Genomic DNA, 20,787 nt, shown 5'->3' with positions numbered 1-20,787 from the left:
ACAGTAGTTTCAAAACCAATTTCAGTACGAGAAACAAGTACATCAAGAAATGAAATGCAATTATTCCGTTCTTTCTCACAAGAAAACTGAATATGAGGATCAATGGAGTTTAAAATAGATAAAACCTCATCACTCTCAGACTGATTCTGGTTCATTAGAACAAAACAATCATCAACATACCGAACATAAAATTGAAACTGCAGTTTTTGGAACAGCTTAACCTCAAAATAATGCATGTAAATATCACTAAGAATGGGGCTAAGTGGGTTTCCCATAGTCAGACAATCTAACATAATATAAAATTTCCCATTAAAAACAAAAGAACATTGCTTAAGACAAGTACGGGTAAGGAAAATTAAATCCTCAATTTCCGTATTGGTGAAATGAAATTCAGAAAGTCTTCTACGAAGGCATAACAATGAACCCTCGACGGGAACGTTCGTAAATAAAGAGTTAACATCAAAAGAAGCCATAAAAGAATTATTTGGAACGAAACTATGAATTTTTTTAACAAACTCAACAGAATTTTTAATAGTAAATAAATTGTGACTCCTAAGAGGAGAAAACACAGTGACTAAATATTTTGCAAGTTTGTACGAAGCCGTACCAATATTGGAAACAATCGGCCTGAAAGGAATACCAGCTTTATGCACCTTAGGTAAAGCATAAAATCTAGCACAATTAGCAATAGATGGAACAACAGAGCGTTTAACATTTGAAGGAATAGACTTGACAGCAGATGAAATAGTTTTTAACTCTTTATCACTAGGATCTTTAGAAATTTCAGCATATGGCCCAGAAGAAATCAAATCATTAGTTTTATCAACATAAGATGATTTGTCAAGAACAACAATTTGGCTACCCTTGTCAGCTTTGGTAACAACCAGATCAGAATTCGAAACTAAGTCTTTAACAGAACGGCTAACAGTATTAGAAAATTCAGGTTTAGAAATTTTCGAGTTAAAAGTCAATATTAGAAGCTATAAGATGCCGAATGGAATCTTTTTGAGAGGAAGTTAAGGCACTAAATTTAAAAGCTTTCTCAACAGGAGCAATAAGCTTTGAAAAAGAAGGTTTAACACTCACAGCAAAATTATCATTACATTTTAGAGCCTCAATTAGAGAATTGCTTAATGGAACGCTAGAAAGATTAACAACATTCTTATTAACAACAGGTAAATTATCAAGAGGAACGACATGAGAAGATTTACAAAGCATAGCTAATTTCTTTTTCAAAACAATTTGATGTTTATCAGAGGAACGAAGGGTTCTAGACCAAGAATTTCTGTCAATAATGTTAAAGTCAGGAATGGAAGTAGAAACCGAAAGATGTAAATCATAAAGTTCACGTTCAATAAACGATAAATGCTTCCTAGTTTCCTGGATCGAAGCTCTGAGTAAAGCCAATTTCGACCGAAAGATTACTTTGTCAATTTTAACAGAACGTGGTAAATTACATTTCAAAGAGATAAACTTCGGAATAATTTTCTTGCACCTACACTCTTGAAGAAATTTTAAATGGTTCAAAAAACGAAATTTCTTAATCCGAAGATTGGCAAACCTATTGATTTGAGACATAATCAAAAGCAAAAACAAAACCAAATGAGAATAAACAAAATCAAACAATAACAGAATGAATAAGAAACAAGAAGTGAAAAGTCACGATCAAAATACAACAATAAAACAAAAATTCCAAAAACAAAAACACAAAATGCCAAAAGGCGGAAAATGTAAACGTAAGGCCCGTCTAAGCCACAAATAAGATAAATTGTCTTACTTTACTGTTCAGCACAAAGGTATTTATTTATCTTATCAGGGTTCATACTCTATATGGCTGAAAAAATTCCATGACTTTTTCATGACTTCAATAAAAATTTTCATGATCTTGTTATACAAAGAGAATAGCACTATTTAGTATCAAACTTGCCAACTTTTGGGAATGAGCATTAGAAAAACTTCTACATGAATGCCACTACCTCATTAAAGCACTTACTCGTAATGGAAAAATATCAGTGTACACTTAAAAACTAAACTATTCTTATTTGTCTTCATCATATAAATTTAAGCAAAGTAAAAATGCACTGAATGGAATATAGTGATGCTTAAATGTCTAATATTTTTTTTTATAAACAGGCAGAATGATAATGGATGGCACAAAGGTTGAATGAGTCATCACTAAGTTTCAATAAATTTGCTTTAAAAGTTGCCTCATAGTGTCAACAATGCATTTAATCATCCACATAACTGGACAGTATTTAGGTTCTTCAAAGTAAAGCCACATAGTTTAGTTCTTTGTGTTTCTAAACCAGATATTTATAAAAATAAATAAATAAAAACCCTACTCAGTCGTGAATAGATTTTCTTATTCAAAAGTACTTCTTTTGTTTACTTATTTACACATTTTCAAATGCACATTAATTAATAGGTTCAGAAATTCCAGAACATAGTTCCTGACATTGAACGTAGCAGTGGTACAGTGGGTCGCATGGATTAATTTTGTGGGCTGGATGTTGGGTAATACTGTTTTAGGATATTGGAAGTTCCCCTTTTCTGTATTCTATCGCTTTACTACAGATTTTTATTTTCTAAAACCTTCAACAATTAACTCTGGTAAATTTAATAATAAACTTCTTACGAGTGATGGAAAAAAACTCAGATGCAATTTATGAATTGCGTTTTTTGAGTGGCATGGCAAAACCGAGAACATGCAAGTTTGCTACTACAGAATATAAAACATAAGAAGTGTTGAAAATAATAAATTCAACATGAGTCCAAGCAGTAAAAAAACATTGAAAAAAAAAAAAAAAAAAGCAAGCGGCTGAAATCAGATTTCAAAATTCAGCTTTGATTTTTAAATCCTTCAATTTTTCACTTTTAATAGCTTTTGTGCTATACTGTTAAATCACTCAAGATTTCAAATGCTCTTTTAGTTACTGTCACTATCTCTTTGTACAGGACATTCTTTCATGACTTGAAATAAATTTCCATGACTTTCAATGAAAATTTCAATTTTTCATGACTTTTCCAGGTCTGAAATTTGCTTTTTTTCCCCCATGACTTTCCCGGATTTCATGACCCGTACAAACCCTGACAACTGAAGCAATTGCAGCACCCGTCATGCGGATCCACATGGGGGGGGGGGGGGGGTGGAGCGAGAGAGAAGGGACACCTGTAGACTTGGGGACGAGATTTTTGAAATGAGGGGTAAAATATATGTAAGGATGTATCTAGGAAGGCACTCCTGATTTAAGGCAAACAATATAAAGGGAAGCCCAAAATTTCTGTACACACCCCTGAATACCCTTTTTATTTGTTTGATTACAAAATATATCTACTATGTATGTTCACAGTACTAGCTATCTCATGCTCCTTCAATCTTTTATCATCCACTATTGTATCATTGATTTTCTCAAAATTTCTAGAATAGTGACTTTGATAGGGCCCTCAGAACTTTCCAAGTCATTTGTGCTCTTGTGGCCAAAATTTACAAACTACTTATAAACTGTCTAATCAAAAGCTCCGATTCACTGCAATGATTATCCTCCTCGTCTTCTGAAGCAAATTTTCTTTCATGATCAATTCTCTGGTATAGGAAGATTGGGCGCTGGAAAAGTTAGACACACATTTTTTGGGCACCGAAAATGTTGAACAGTGCCCAAAACCTGGCGCCCAATATTCCCTGGCATCCAATCTTTCCATTCCGGAAATTTTGTCTTTTATTTTTTAAAATCATTTGAATTTCAAAATTTAAACTAAAACCAAACAGAGGAATAGATTGATTGTCTGAAACATGATCTGCTTTCTTCCAATGGATGTAATGACACTAGAATTACGGCGATCTTTTTATACCTAGAAATACGGTAGGGGTTCATTTTGACCCCTGAGAAGAAATCTGCATAGTTACCTACATAATGTTAAGTATTTGTAAAAATCAGTTTAAAATAACATATTTATAATAAGTGCAGTTTATTTTAAAACACGGATTTTCAAGGTACATAATGAAACATTCAAAAAAAAAAGTAAAATGCCCTTCAAAAAACAAGCGCTGTTTCAGTTGCATTTCAGAAGCTAGTGGCTGTTTCCTTTTATGTATAAAAACATTAGAAAAGCTTCAAGTACTTAAAAGGATTCATTCTAAGAGACTTTTTTGAGTTTCTGCATCAGTAAATGTATTTGCAATTTTTTTTTCTCAAAAGGGTCAAAATGACACCTGCCCACACTTTTTAGTTGTAACCCTTTAGTTTGGGTTTAAAAGAATTACAATTTCTTAAATTTTTTATTATTACACTGCATGATGATTTAGGAATAGTTAAGGAAGGATTAAGCTTTTAATGAAAATACAGAGGATTAGTTAGCAAAAAGAGTTTGATTGGGGTCAAAATGACTCCTCCCGTAATTCTAGTGATCAACTTAAAATACCTTATATATGCACCAGTGCTGCCATCTTTCAGCTTTTGCACCAACTCCTCAAACCCACTTCAACTTAATGAACCTGTTATATTTTTCTGTACTTATTTTGAAATCTTGTCCAGTAATGCAAAAAAAGCTTTACTTTTGCATCTTTCACTTCAAACTAACCAGGGCCGGTCTTGGATATTTTTCTAGTGAAAGCAAATTATATTTTTGATTTTTCTAGTGTAATGTCTCCCCAGACCCCACACAGGCGATCAAAATTATTGCATAGCTCACAACCGAAGAAAGGAATGGAAATCACGTTATGTATGTCCCTCCTAAATACATGAGAAATATACCTAAATTTTGCTATGTCAAGTTCAAGAAACACAATCACTAAAGTTTTAAGACTTTGGCGGTCAATATCGAATTGTAAGTTACAGGAGAAAAGCTGAAGTGCTTAGTATGGGATCACTTGTTTTGCACAATCAAATCTTGAAGCAGGCCTGGTAGACAGTGGCCGCTATTCGAGAGGGGGGCACCCCCCCCCTTATGGTTAATTAATTATTTTTATTTCCCCATTTAGGAACCAAAACTAGAAATGTCAAAATTTTCTGAACATAATTATTTCTTTTACTTTGTATATCTGTTTAAGAAACATTATTTAGCACAATCAGTAACTTTTTTATGTATTTATTGTTTAGATATTTGTAAATCAATTGTTTTACTTAAACAAACCATACTTGTTTAATAAAATTATTACCATGTGTTTGTGACATCTGAAAATACTTTAAGGTAAATAATGTAATTCTAATTCATGTCTTAAGAGTTTCTTATGGGAAAGTTATTGTATACATAATTCATCAAAATCTCAAGAAAAACACGAGTTAAGCAGTTAGGTTTACATCAAATTCCACTTATCTGCTCTAAAATCCAGCCCAAATGAAATTTTGTACTTTTTTGCTTTTTTTTTTGCTACCACTAAAAGTCCCATGGCTCTTAGTAGCCTCCTTTCTTTTTCTTGCCCCCCTCCCATAAATCTCAATTGTTGTCACTGCCTTCATCATGGCTTTGTTCGGGACCGCTCCTCGAGGTCCATATTGAAGTTGTAAGACAATGCTTTATTAAGGTCTTTGAAACTGATGATTCCTTAAAAACTCTAATAGAGATCATTACAAGTGAAATGGAGGGGTTTTTTTCAGGGCCATCTTTGAGGCTGTCTGGAAAAAAGAGAACATCTCCTGCATTGTTTCACATACCATCAGTACAGCTGTGTTTTCTTCCTTCCTTCCTTTAGTTTCCTACCAGCAATGAGTAATTTAGCAGAGACCACAGATATATTTTTTTTTTTTAATTTTTTTTTGAGAAAGAACTACGTACGGCATTTGTTATTTTGGTTCTTGACTCCTGAACGTTCTTTTGTTCTGTGTCTTCAATCAACAATGAGAATAAATTCTTTTTGAGATAAGTTTAATATATTTTAATAGCTATCTAATAACTAACTAAAAAAATCTGGATACTCAAAAGTCCTGATGTTTCTTTCATATTTTCCTCATTCTGTAAACAGGCTATGAAAAAAGTTTATTCAACTGAAGTCAAAAAAAAAGAAAAAAAATAATAATAATTAAGGAAGGAAATGAAAAGAGCTTCATAAATGACTTGCAGAAATACATCAAGTCTAAAACAAAAAGATGTAATTTATATTTTCTGAACACTCTTCTGCGATAGTTTTGTGCGTTTCTTAGAGAACGCAACCGGTGACTAACCGTAGCGTTCTATGAGAGGTACTGGTTAATTGGTTGTTTTCAAAGTCGTTCTATTCGCAACTCCAGTGCTTGAATACGCTACCTTGCGGTGATTTACAAAATTACAGAAAAATTTAAAACATTGCGTTTCACGTGTTGAGGTAAACATAGGATCAGTTTGTTATGGGTATTTATTAGCGCATTTGAAGTGTCTTAGATGGCTCCCAGCAACAGAAATTGATTTGTCCCTCAATTGACTGATGGGAATAGTGAAAGTTAAATTAAAGAAAACTTTGGATTAATAAACTTTGCATCGGCATGAAATTAGCAACGAATATGCTTGTCTCTTCAAAGCATTTTATTAGAAAGAGGAGTGAGTGTTTTACCAGATAATTTTTTATTGTTTTGTGTGAATTTGTATAAGTATGAGAGGTTTTTATTTTATCTCTCAAAAGGAGGATTTGAAAACATTAGCTAAAGAAGGCTTTCATCTCTACTTATTTTTAAAATAATTTAACCGACCTTATTTTACTGCAGCATTTATCCTGAGAGAATTGAGGAAGCATTTATATAAAAGTGGAGTTTTTTTTTTCTCATTTCAGAGACACTTTTCTAAAATGTATCAAAAAGGTAATTATTTGGCTTTTAAAATGTTTTGTTTTTGCAAAAAAGTATCCTGAAATGAATCCTGTAGGTGCATTTAGATGGGTTTGATCTGACATCATGTAGCAAATAACAATTTTATCCTAAACTTGAAACAAAATGATTTGCATAGCATTCAATAACCTGGAAAAAAACAAAGAACTTTTTGAAGTGTATATTTAAGGCAAATTTGTAAGTACTTACAGAAGAAATGAGGTTGTTCATGAAAATTGCCAATAAACATTATTTTAAATATCACATTGGTGAACTGCAGTTTTAGGCTATATTTGGTCGATTATGGGAGAGCGAATTATGACCCCCCATGGAAACCCTTTGGATCCAACTTAGGTAAAATAAACTTACGATACCTTGCACCAAGTAATTCCATTTCTTTTGAGAAACAAAGATTGACAACTACTTTTAGTTTATCAAGAGAAAACTTCCTAAGCGAAAATCTGAAGAAAAAAAAAGTAGGTACTAATGTACTTGTTTCGTACACTTAATATGTTCAGCTAAGTAAAATGTACATCAATACACTGCACATAAATTAAAAATTTTAATGTATAACCTCCAGAACTGACATTGCAATAATTCATAAATATGTATTCTCAATTTCAAAAAAAAAAAAAAACTTGGAATTTTTGACATTATTTTTAGGCACCCTAAGAGTATTTGACCAAAATATTAGAATTACTTCAAAGTAAAAAAATAAAAGGTCAATTTTTGTTGATCCGTGTATTTTATTTAACTGATGAAGAGTTATAAAAGTAAAATCATTATTCAACAGTTACTTTTTTGTGTACTGTGATAAATAAACAGTAAAGCAGGCAAAAGTGATAAATGAAGAAACTTTTCCTGCCTAGTGTATATCAGGGGTGATTGTGAGTTCATCAAAAAATACCTGAAAGTTTCAAAGCGAGAACGGAGGGCGGGGGTTAATCTTTGGCGCCCCTATAAATTAAGTGCACCTTTGCCATAGTTTTAAATAGTTCTGAGTCAAAATATTACGTGCACATTCAATTAAATTTTTAATGGATTACAAAGTTACTTTTGAGCTGGTGTTATAAATTACAGTCGAACCTCCATATATCGAACTTCCACATATCGAAATTTTCTATACATCGAAATCCCAGCAAATTTCTAGGTTCATTACATAGAAATATATATCGAAAAAATCTCCATATATCGATTTTTTTTTTGAGACATTCGTAGATTTTTTTTCCACTTTAGACTGTTTTTCTCATGAAAAATGAAAGTTAGGGGAGAAAACTATGTCCACTAAAGGTTGCTACGAAATTCATAATGAATCTTGGTTGAGGGGTGTATAGATAGGTCGTTGTTTCGTTCTGGAGTTCTTCAGTTCCCTCAAGTTTTTTTTTAAATCTTAGATGTAACAAGTGACACTGTAAAATCAGTTTCAATCTATCCCTTTTGTCTCTCAATTATCATTCCTAGTCTTTTTAGCTTCAGTAAAAATCATTCAAGTTAAGTAAATTGATTTTTTACTTTTCTCTCGATTGTATTGTCGAAACGAAAATCCCTTAATGTTGCGGATCAAGCAGAATTGCCAAAGAGTGAATGTGTTATAAGGCACAAAAATATAATTTCTCTTGATTTTTTAATTATTAACCTTCATTTAATCCGATGCTCATATAAAATAGAAATTGAGTTTCATGCAGGAGAATTAGCTGTAATTTTAATGTTTTAGGAGATTTTTATGATAAAATAAGATCGTTTCTATACATCGAAATTTCTATATATCAAATTTTTTTTCTTGCAATTTGCTACTTCGATATATGGAGGTCCGACTGTATTTTGACATTTGTCCATTTTAAGGCTCTTGCAGGTATATTTGATGAGTATTATATAATTTAAAATAAATTGTGGAGGCAGGGAGATAAAAGCATAACGAAAAAAGAACATAATTCCGGTATTTTCAGACATGAAAATACCGGAAATACGTCCGAAAATACCAGAATTCAGTAAAATATCGGACCACGATCACCCCTGGTATATACAGTGAACTCTTGACTATCTAATTCACTTTTGGAATTTCAGAAAAAAATTAGGATGAAAGCATACTAAAATGGTAAAAAAAAAATCAATGTGCGTTATTGCTCTTTCCTCTGCAAAGCAAGCCAAGGGCGCCCACAGGCAAAATTGTAAAGGGGGGGGGGGGGGCTCAGATATTTTCCCCATGGATTAGGAGGGTATTTTGTCCATGGAAACCGATTTCAGGACAGATCAGAGTCATTAAATTATTTCACTTTTAATAACTTATTCATTAATGGCTGGAGAATAAGTGTTTTTACATTTTTGCTGAGAAAAAAGTACCAAAAGCAAGAAAGTTCTAATTTCAAAGGGGGGGGGGGGCTCGAGTCCCCCTCTTGCCCCCCTATATGGGCGCCCTTGAAGCTAGCGTTGGTACATTGCGAACATTACCTGATCATAGTGCAGTTCTATTATGTCTGCGGTCAGCCCTTAAATGGTCAGACCTTTCATTTAATTAATTAAAAGCCCCCTTTTCTCCAAAATTTGTTTTCTTCCTCCTATCTTTAACATACATACACAGTAATTGAAATAAACCATTAAAAAAAAATCTGATTTTTTTATTAGTTAAATGGGGCCTGTTACCAATTTACTTGGATAATTGGAGTTCTACTGTAGTTATAAACAATAATACATTCTAAAACTACTTTAACAGAAAAAAATACTAATAATAATAAAAATTAAACGCAACAGAACTTTATTACACGTATGAATAAATCACCAAAATGTGAAACTTTTTCCTACAGAATATTCCTTTCTTTTATATCTAAATGTTGCGTAATAGCTGAATAATTCTCATTTAAAACAAAAAGTTGAAATTATAATTTTTATTTGAAAAAATTAACTAGCAAGGAAAATTATAACATTTTCCTGAACAATTACCTATTAATCTATTTCTAATAATCAGAAAATGTATAAGAAGAAGAACCCAAAAATAAAAATATATAAAGGAAATGCAACAAAGAAAAACTTAATACAGTATTCACAGTTAAAAACAGCTTTCAGATATGCTGCCCCTTTGAATATTCAGACGCCTTAGTCTTTTATGACCTGAATGAAATAGTTTTTAAAAGCAGATATACTATAATATGCTTTGCAATAGTACAAAAGCTACATCCATCGTCTGATCATCTGTCAAAACAATATCAAAATTGTCCATATATTCCTGCAGAGACTCTTCTATCTAAAAAAAGAAAAGAAGTTGATCAAAAAATTAGGAGAATTGACAAAAACAAATTACTTTATTTAAACTAACTGTATATCACAACAAAAAGACCATGAATAGGGACTTAACTTAAAAAAAAAAAAAAGCGGGTGACAAAAGAAGCAAAAGCAATAAGTTGTGAAGAGATATGTCTATCCTCAGAAAGAAAGAAAACAAGAATCAGCAAAGACTTATTGCCAGCAAAAAAAAAAAAAAAAAAAAAAACTCAATAAGATGAGTAAAGATTCAACAAAATAAATAAGATGCAACAAAAGAAAAAAAAGGGGGGGGGGGACTACTAAGAGAACTTTAAGAAATTTTTAGATCATTTTGATTTTTGTCTAAAAAGTAAATATCTCCTTCACCAATAAAACAGAAAATTTAAATTAAAAAAAAATATCAGAAGGGGGGGGGGGGGAGCGGAATTATTGGTTGTTTTCATTTTTTCTTTTGAACAGTAATTTTACTGAATTACCAAGAGTTAAAGTTACTTTTTCAAAATATTTAAAAGTGAGCAAATGTTTCCTTAGAAACTCAAATTTATTATTAAATTATGTGTGGTGTCGCAAATGTGAAAGATACCAATGATATGAGGCTCTTTAATTGGTCTTCAATCTGCAACATGAAATAGTAATATGTGTCACCAATCACTTTCCATGAGTTTTGAAGGTCAGGAGCGCCCAAATTATTGTGTGTAAGGGAAGAGCATACCTAGAAGTATTTTTATTAATTTGAAATACATGCCAAACTGACACTGGGTTGAGTATCTCATTTTAGACAAGATTTCAAAAGACTTTTATGCAATTTCAGGCTATATTTGGTTGTGACACAAGAAAAAGGGTTTGGTTTGTGGACGCTCCCCTAAACTTTTGGAGTCTTAAAAACGCATTTGGGGCTAACTGCAGAAAAGTTGATTGAATTTTAAAAAACACAATTTTGGGATACATGTTGACATGTTAGGGGGGGGTAGGGCCGAATTTGGAAGTGTGGAGGCCCCGGGGCAACGAAGGAGTGGAGGCCCCGGGGCAACGAAGGAGTGGAGGCCCCTAATTAGGGTTTGAAAAGATCATATTTTCGAAAATATCCGATATTTTGTTATATATCTGAATATTTTGATATATACGTATATATCTGATATTTTCGACCCGTGAAAGTTAGGATATTTTGTAAAAATTTTAAAGTGGGGGCCGTGGGGCAGCAGCCCTGCCTGCCCTCCCCTAAATCCGGCTCTGAGGGGAGGAGGTGGTTGCTCTAACTCAGAAATTTTTCGAAGTTATAAGGTCTACGATTGACGATGCTGGGGGCTCTCAAATTTTTGACAATTAAGACTTTAAAAACGCTATTAAATTTTCTTTGGGTGAGTTTATGGGAAGAAGAAGGAAATTTAGGAGCTTTGCATTCTTCAAACACATTCTAAAGTTCTTTTTGGTAATGTTAGACAAGGGAAAGCTGTTTCCAAGGGGAAATTGTTTGCAATCGAAGTTCAAGAAATATGATCTTCGATTATGTTTGGTACAACGGCAAAAAGGTTGGGTAAGCAGCTGCTGTACTCTCATAAATTTTCGAAATTAAAATTCTGAAATTGCAATTTTGAGTTACCTTTAGTGATATTAGGGAGGATAGCTGGGATTAGGGGCTCTGATTTGAAAATTTTCCAAAATTAAGAGCCTACAAAACCTAATTTTGGTCTGTGTGTGTCAAAAGGGTTAAAACCCTCTTGTGGAATCAATGGTTTGTGTCAGAAGTTGCTGCCGTGGCATGATCTGACTCACAGGCAGTGGCATAAGCTTCACTTTCTGCCGCCCTTTTTAATGGGAGATAGCTGACATTTAAGAATATTATAAAAGTATTTTTATAATATTTTAATAAACAAGGAAGGAAACTTATATTCTTCCTTATTTTTCTTGCAGTAAAAAAAGGGGGGGGGGGGGAATTCACAGATCCCCACCGAAACATTCCAAAAATTTAGTCAAAAATTCGGAATTTTAAGCAATTTTTAGTAACGCTTATAGAAAAGATGCTTGAAGCTCCCTCCAGATTTTTTTTTTTTTTTTTTTCAAAATTAAAACTAGTTTTATGCATTTCTTTGTTGTCGTTAAGCTGGTCGAGGCTTCTCAAGGAAATTCTCCAAAACTGAAGTGTTAAAAAAGAAATTTTAGGCTATCTTTGGATACGTGAAGTTATTGGGGAAGGTTTTGGGGCGCTGCTCGGAAAGCTTTTCAACAAAACTGAAAAAACTTAAATGTAGGCTGTATCTAGTGGGACGAGTGTCTCCCCAAACTCCAACGAAGACTGGATTTTCCTCCCGAAATATTTTCAAACTTGAAATCAATTTTAGTCTATCTTTGATGACGTTAAAGAGAATAGGGAACATTCAGGACCTCTCTGGAAATTTTTCGACGCCGAAGTTTCAAAAACGCAATTGTAGGTTATCTTTGACGGCATAAGTTTCTAAATGTTTCCAAAAATGTTGGGGAGTCGGATGGGTTTTTCCGTCTCCCTTGAAACTTTTTGAAAATCACGTACTAAAAAGGCGATTTCGAGGGGGTTCCCACTCGAAATCTTTTTCAAAACTGTTGCTCATTTGAAACTCTTCACACTAGAAAAACAAAAAGAATTTGTAGTCTTCTCTCATAAGATTCTAAAAACGAAATTTGGAGACACTGTGATGGGGACATCAAAGTTCGAAGTTCTTAATACACACTTTAGACTATCTTTAATCATTATACAGGACCGCCCTCAGGAAGTTGTAGGTATTGAAGTTATAAAAACTTAATAATCAAAATTATGCTAAAAGATGAGATGTGAAGGGATGGGGTGGGCGTTATCCCTTGGAAATGTTTCGAGACTCAAGGCCTAAAACTACACCTTTGGGCTGTTTAGTGACGTTAAGTAATTTGAAGATTTGCTGCTTTCGGAGGGTCAAAGGCTTCAAACCACATGTTAAAGTTATCTTTGGCACAATTTAGACAGCGAAAAGGGGAAGGAGGTCGAAAATGGAGCCCCTCAAAACGCTGTTTTAAGCTATGTTTGGCCAAATCAAGAGAAGAAGGGATGGTAAGTGGCCCTCCCGAAATTTTTCAAAATTTAAAGTCTTGAAAATGCATTTTAAACTTTGTGATATTAAGAAGAAGCGTAAAGGTCGGGAAAATTTTCCTACTTTAAAGTTTTAGAAAAGCAAATTTAGGGTCAATTTGATTTCTCAAAGGGAGATATAACTCCCTTTTGGATCCGTGCTTGAGTGACTCACCTAATGTTGACAAACTCAGAAGTTGCCACCCAGGGTACAAGTAAGACTCACCCCCTCCCCTTCCCTAGATCCGGTACTGCTATATTACCAAATTTGGATGATTCTCTTATTCACTAATAGAGGTCGAATGTGAAACGCTTTGCCTAGAGATCATTTGAAAAATTAAAAGCCTTTCCTTAAAGTGAATGACTACACTGGTGTCCAAAAGTTAAGCATAATTCATAAAATGCGAGAAAAAACTGTAAATTTTCGTAAAATTATATAAAGTTACTTATGGAGATTCATTGGTTGAAGAAGAAACAATATGTTTGTGCAAAATAGTACAGTCGATGGTGTCATGCGTGAATTAGGTGCGCGTTTCGGAATGTGGATAAAACAGCTCGCACGCTTTAGAGAGCTCACGCGCGTTTCATGCAATTGCCGTACCAAGAAACATTGCATCTGGTGAAACAGAACTAATAATGGCACAAAGACGCCAATTGGACATGTTTGCGAAAGGAAGAATCGTTGGAATGCTAGAATCTGGACGATCACACACTGAAGTGTCTCGTATTCTTAATGTGCCTCAGTGTGTAATCTCGAGACTGTGGCAGAGGTTTTCAAATACGGGAGATGTTACCCGCCGACCAGTACCAGGTCGACCAAGAGTCACAACCGCAAGTCAAGATAGTTTTCTGGCAATTTCTGCACGACGTCATAGGGACAGCTGTGCCAGAGAACTGGGTTCGGCACTCAGTGCTCTCACAGGAATAAAAATTTCGAGGTAAACTGTTTACAGGAGACTCAATCATGTCTGTCTGTATGCCAGAAGACCAGCAGTTTGCATTCCTCTCACATCAGCGCATAAACGCGCTCGTTTAAACTGGAGCTTGCAACATCGGCATTGGAGTCTGGAACAGTGGGCTAATGTGATGCTCAGTGATGAGTCCCACTTTACTCTACAGAGTGATTCTGATCAGGTAACAATCTGGAGAGAAAAGGGGACTTGTTTCCAACCGCAAAACATAAGAGAAAGACATCACTTTGCGTCAGCAGGAGTAATGGTGTGGGCGGGCATTATGTTGGATGGCTGCACCGACCTCCATATTTTTGAAACAGGCTCAGTCACTGGTCAAAGAGGTTCTTGAGCCTTATGTTCGCTTGTTTTGAGGTGCTGTTGGTCCTCAGTTCATATTCATGGACGATAACGCGCCATGTCGCCGAACAGCTGAGGCCGATGACTTCCTCGAATCAGAAAATATCCAGCGAATGACGTGGCCTGCGAGCTTCTCTGATCTGAACCCTATCGAGCATGTCTGGGATATGCTTGGGAGACAACTTGCAGCCCGTTCACCCCCGCCGAGCTCCGCTACGGAGCTAAAAAGAGCTCTCTAGTATGCTTGGAACTGTTCTGTCACCACCTCATAGAAAGTATGAGTAATCGTTGTGCAGCGTGCCTGGCAGTCAGAGGTGGCCATACACACTATTGAACTTCAGCATCATCCTTCAAAGAAAAATTTTTTGTGCAAAGAGTAAACTCCTCATATGCCTAATTTTCATTTTAACTATTTTTTTTGGAATGATAAAAGTAAATATTACCGTTTTTTTTGAGTAGTTTCCTTATTTTGTAACCGTGTTGCACTCGCATATCACGTTTCCCCCTATTTCGATGTATATTTCTCACATTACTCACATAAATAACAATTATGCTTAACTTTTGGACACCAGTGTAAATGTGAAATTCATTGTATAAAGGAATTAGTTGATATAATTCAGTAGTACAAGCAATTATTGTTCGAGTTGTGAACAATTTTTTTATAAAATGAACATAAAATTCATTCTGTCTTGGAGAAAATTTTGCCAATCAAAGCACTTGTTGAAATAGATAATGCTATCTTGACAATGAGCAAGAAATCACCCACGATTTGAGACCTCTCTCTTTTTACTCTTGTTGTCACTTTCCTTTAAAAAAAGTGGTTTATTTTATTTTATTTTTAATATGGTGGTCTCCTAGGAACGTATTTAAAATCAAGTGGTAGCTTCATCATATAACGAAAGGTTATGAAATTTATAGTTTCTTCTGTAATAGTTAACCTTAACAGCAAAAAGAAAAAAAAACATGGTCGTTTGACTTTACACTACTACCTCCCTTAGTCTAGCTTCAGACGAAGGAAGAGAAAAAAACAAACAGTAGTGCTGAGATTCCACCTACGAGAAAACACGTTTCGTATTAGAGTAATTTTATTCTCATAGTCATAGTAAAACCTTACAATTCGTTTTTTTTTTTTTTTGAGCAATCACGATTGTTTATTGTTCTCACTTGACTGTTTTGATGTGTTATCATTATATTTTCCTGTCAGCACCCTCTGCAGCATCACCGTTGACCAGCTCCTCACGATGCTGCTCCAATAGCGAAAACTGTCTCCAGGTTGCATCCATATGCTACACACAGGTGCATACATACACAACTACCCACACTCATCACACTCATGCCTACACACACATACACATTCCCCACCACACACAAACACTCATGCACACAACTACCCACACACTCATACCTGCACACAGACACGAACAAACATGCCTACACACAAACACACATACCCCCCCCCCCCCACACATACACTCGTGATTGCGAAAAACATTATTTGAATTCAAGAAGTCAAAATCCAAATTTTTTTTTTGAGCGATCACAATTGTTTATTGCTTTCATTTGACTGTTTTGAATTCCTATAATTTTATTTTCCCGCCAGCACCCTCTGCAGCATCACCGTCGACCGGCTCCTCACGATGCTGCTCCTAAACGAAAGCCGTCTCCAGGTTACACCCATGTCCTATCCTTACACGCATACATACACGCACGTACACACACAGATACAAAAAACACATACATATGCCTACACACACATACACACACACAAACACATACACACACTCAAACACATACACACGCATACATACAGACACCTACATATACACACACAACTACCCACACACTCATGCCTGCACACAGACACAAACACATATGCCTACACACACATACACATTCCCTCCCCACACAAAAACACTCATACACACAACTACCCAAACACTCATACCTGTACACAGACACAAACACACGTCTACACACACATACACATATACCCTACACACAACCCCCCCCCCCCCCCACACACATAAAAACACACCCCTACATACACACACACTCGTGATTGCGAAAAACATAATTTAAATTCAAGAGGTCAAAATTCAAATTATTTTTTATTTTTTGAGCAATCACGATTGCTTATTGCTTTCATTTGACTGTTTTTGGCGTCCTATCATTTTATTTTCCCACTGCCAACCTCCGCACCATCACCGTCGACCGGCTCCTCACAATGCTGCTCCTATAGCGAAAGCCGTCTCCAGGTTGTATTCATATCCTACACACACGCGCATACATACACAATTACACACACACACACACATACACCTACACACACTCACAAACACACACGCATACATACAGACACCTACACATACACACAACTACCCACACATTCATGCCTGCACACAGACACAAACACATATGCTTACATACACATACCCCCCCCCCCCACACACACATTCATACACACAATTACCCACACACTTATGCCAGCACACAGACACAAACACACATGCCTACATATAAATACCCTCTACACACAAACCCCACACACACAAACACATACGCCTACATACACACACTCGTGATTGCGAAAAACATAATTTGAATTCAAGATGTCAAAATTCAAATTATTTTTATTTATTTTTTTTCGCCTCCAGTAATAGATCAAAAGCTTGCTTTCCTTCTTGGAAAATGTGTTAAATTTTTTCGCATCAAGAGTGTGAAATTGCCGCCCGGGGCGGACCGCCCCCTCCCTAGCTAGGGCACTGCTCACAGGGCCCTTCGAAGTCAAAAAAGAAACAGGCAATGCATGAAATTGAAGACCTCTTCTTTATTTCGAATTATCTGAAATACAGGGGCTTTCGCCCCAGAAAGTTTAAGGATTTGTAGTCTTAAAAATGCATTTTTGTCAATCTTTGGTAATGTTAGAGGGAGAAGAGGCATGTGGGTCATTTATTGTAAAACCGCAATTGTTATATCTCTAATTATGTTAATAAAAAAAGGGGTTCGAGAGCTCACCAACGAAATTTTTTATATTGTAGCTCTGAAAACGCAGTTTTAGAAGATTTTTGGTGATGTTAAGGGGAAGAGAGACTCCAGGGTCTGACCCTGCAAATTTTCGCAATTTGTAGTTTTAAAAATGCATTGTAGACAACTTTTGGTAATGTAAAAAGAGGGTCAGGGACGCTCTCCTGGCCCTTTTTTGAAAATTTATCTTTTAAAATGCTATTGTTGATTATCATTCATTATGCTACTGGAAGGGGAATTCAGGGCTCTCCCCGAAATTTTTCGAAATTACAGTTGCAAAAATGCAGTTTTAAATGATCTTTGGTAATGTTAGAGGAGAGAGAGATTTGGTGTATATCCCGGGAATTTTTTTGAAACTGGAATATTCAGAATACGATTGTAAGGCTGTCTTTGGTAATGTTAAGGAGACCGGCAATCTTTCCCAATTTAAACTCCCAAAACGTAATTTTGGTTGACTTTCAATGATGTTAGGGGAGGAGTTTTCGGAAGCTCTCATCTGGAAAATTTTCAAAATTTGAGCCATGCAGACTAAATTAAAGACAATCTTTAATGATTTTGGCGAGAAAGACGGGTAGGAGCGGGGAGATATTCCTCCAAAACATTTTGAAGTTAGCTTTAAAACGCAGGTTTTAGAACATCTTCGGTAATTGGGAGGAGAGGTTTGAGAGCCCTTTGGTACTTTTTGGGGGTGCCTCAACAGAATTTTTTTTAAATTGAAGCCCTAAAAACGATTTTCGGTGATATTGGAGGGGGACATCTTTAATTTTTCCGAGTTGAAGTGTGAAAAATGAAGTTTTGGCAGCTTTATATTTAACATGCAAGCCTTTAAAAATTTTGGTGTGGGGGGTCTGACTTCCCTTCTCCCTGGTTACAGCCTTGATCTAAGAGTAGTGTTTGAAAACCGATACTGTCCCAATGTACTAGAGGGGAAGAAATCTAAAGTTTACTCGTTTTTAGGTACAATTTGTCTTTATATAGAACACTCTATACTGGCATTTCTTTCTCAAATTTGCTTCTTTGTATGGATTTCAAAATGAAAATTGCTTGTGGTTTTTATGCTTTTACAATAAAGACAATGAGACAGTACGTAAAAAAAATGCCAGAGCTGTTTAAAACAGCTAAGATGTCAATTGGTCACTGCCTACAATTTTTTTTCCTAATGAGGCTGAGTTGAACTTTTTCTGATAGCAAAAGTAAAAACCTGAAGTTCAAAGAATTAAAGCAGGTTGAAAGCAAGCCCAACTGAAAATTTGTGGAATGTTCTGTCCAGGGGAAAAGAATTACAGATACCTTTTAACAGTCAAAACTATTTCAATTAACAGTTAACAGGGGAAAAATAATAATTGTGTACATCACAACCTCTTATTCCATAACAATTTTGACTAGACTCCCCTCCCCCTCAAAAAAAAATTATACATACATACGAAAAATTCAAAACAAGTTTCGTGAAAGTTCTTATATATTATCAAAATGACCCACCTTGAGTCCATGCCAAAATATGAAAAAGTTCTGGTAAAACAACACTAAAAGAAAGTCATACCACAGGATAATTCACACTTAAAATTGGGGCATTCAAAAGATAAGGCTCCAATTAGGGTTTCCAATCCAGCACCAATATCAGTCCCGCAGGATTTTGAGATTGTAAGGAGCCAATCCTCCCGTAAGATTCATTTAACTCTTCAAAAAGATAAATTTTTATGTCAAAAAGAAAAAGTTGTGCTTGTTATGAAGGACTGCTTTTGTTACATGAATTAGTCTATATCGAATTCCGTACACCAATTGCACTACAAAGTCACCTCTCAATAAGCGACTATCTTTTGGTATGCAAAAGTGTACTTTAAAAAAACTCTAATGCTTCTAAACAAAGCATTGCTCATATGGGATGGGAAAATATGCTTCACAAAAAATAATGGGCTTCATGAAAACGTGTGATGTGGCTTCACTGCAGTTGGTTTTATTGAGATTAAATAATTGTGGACAGTTATCAAAAGATCCCCATAAACTTTACCACCTTTTAAAATAGATTTTTCTATTCTAATGGTCTTCATTAGAATAGAAATTAGGTCAGTTATTCTAATGCTTCAAAGGGTTTTCGCTCATGAACTTCAAATTTCGAACCAAAACAATGTCTATTTGATTGGTGTATTACTCGATCCAATTTACATTCCCTTTTTGCTTCATTGACATTGGTTATTTGATTAGTGCATTTGATTCGTTATAGCAGGGAGTAAATGCTGACTGTGTTGCAGTCTAAAGTGTAAGTTTTAAAACAATTTCACTAATTTTACCTCTCACTTTGAAGAGACAGTCAAAAACTTGAGCAGCTTAACGTATTGCACTGGCATGAGAGCCATCTAGAGACAATTAAAATTTAGAGGCGGTTAAACGCACTACACTGCCATGAGACTCATCTAGTGTTTCATCGAAGTTTCTGTCGCCTCTTTTCGAGTCGTGCCAAATATTGAAGATTGATCAGCTAATTCATCCACCATAATTTTCAAGGTACCACCCACATTTTTATTATTCGCTTCAAGTTGACAAAGACACTGACAGGCTCTTCCTACAGGTTAGAGAGCATAAATAAAAAATGTCAAGGTTTTCATTGCTTTCTTCTTCAGAATAAATAATGTGCACTTTTAGTAAGTTAAAAGTTTCAAGCGTATTCCTTAAGTTTAGAGAAGCGTTCCAACATTGCATTTAGGTTATTTCAGCAAAAATTTTGCACTCTGTAATACATTTTCTCAATTTCTAAAAAAGTCCAAATGAATACTAATTCATTCCCAGAAAGATATATTCTATTTTTAGTTTTCTTAAATGATAAATCTACCGTTCATCATGTCAGACAAAGTTATTTTTGCCCTTTTTACAGCAGACAGGTAAGTGATTAAAACCTCAGATAATACTTGGAAAAATAATCGTTTTATGGACGGCAAAAATTGAAACATTTGCATGCAAAATCTTTGGGGGAGGGGTGGGGGGGGTTGAAAATCTCGCAGGATTGGGCTCTCAATCCCGCTAAATATTGTGTGGGATTTCCGGATGGGGAACCCTAGCTCCAATCTGCAAATCGGGTATCCAGAAGAATTGACATTACCCTTCCACTCAGGGATGGCAGTCATGTCTTTTTCTCCGTATGCCTGTCAATTTTAGACACTAGGGTTCGTTTCATCCACTGAAGAACCCTACTGAACGAACATCCAGCCCGGCCAGACTCTCGGACATTGTCTTGTCCTGAGGTGGTATCCTCTGTTTCGACTAACAGGAGCTTTCAAATGATCCTATTCAATCTACCATCGGCAAAAATCAACTTCACTTATAAAAACGACCTCCAAAAACTTAAGGTTAA

General features: G+C 35.2%; 1 protein-coding gene across 1 annotated transcript in view; it reads right to left on the bottom strand.

The window, feature by feature from the left end:
* Positions 1–7,055: 7,055 nt before the first annotated feature.
* LOC129219828 (cytosolic 5'-nucleotidase 3-like) overlaps positions 7,056–20,787 on the bottom strand; it is a 40,300-nt gene continuing 26,568 nt past the window's right edge. The window contains exon 9 of the mRNA XM_054854132.1: positions 7,056–10,011. Within this exon, the coding sequence (XP_054710107.1) occupies positions 9,910–10,011 (102 nt within the window). The 3' untranslated portion in view covers positions 7,056–9,909. The remainder of the gene's footprint in view (positions 10,012–20,787) is intronic.

The sequence above is a fragment of the Uloborus diversus genome, chromosome 4, assembly GCF_026930045.1.
Source record: "Uloborus diversus isolate 005 chromosome 4, Udiv.v.3.1, whole genome shotgun sequence".
Classification (NCBI taxonomy): Eukaryota; Metazoa; Arthropoda; class Arachnida; order Araneae; family Uloboridae; genus Uloborus; species Uloborus diversus.
This window is presented reverse-complemented; position numbering and strand designations above follow the sequence as displayed.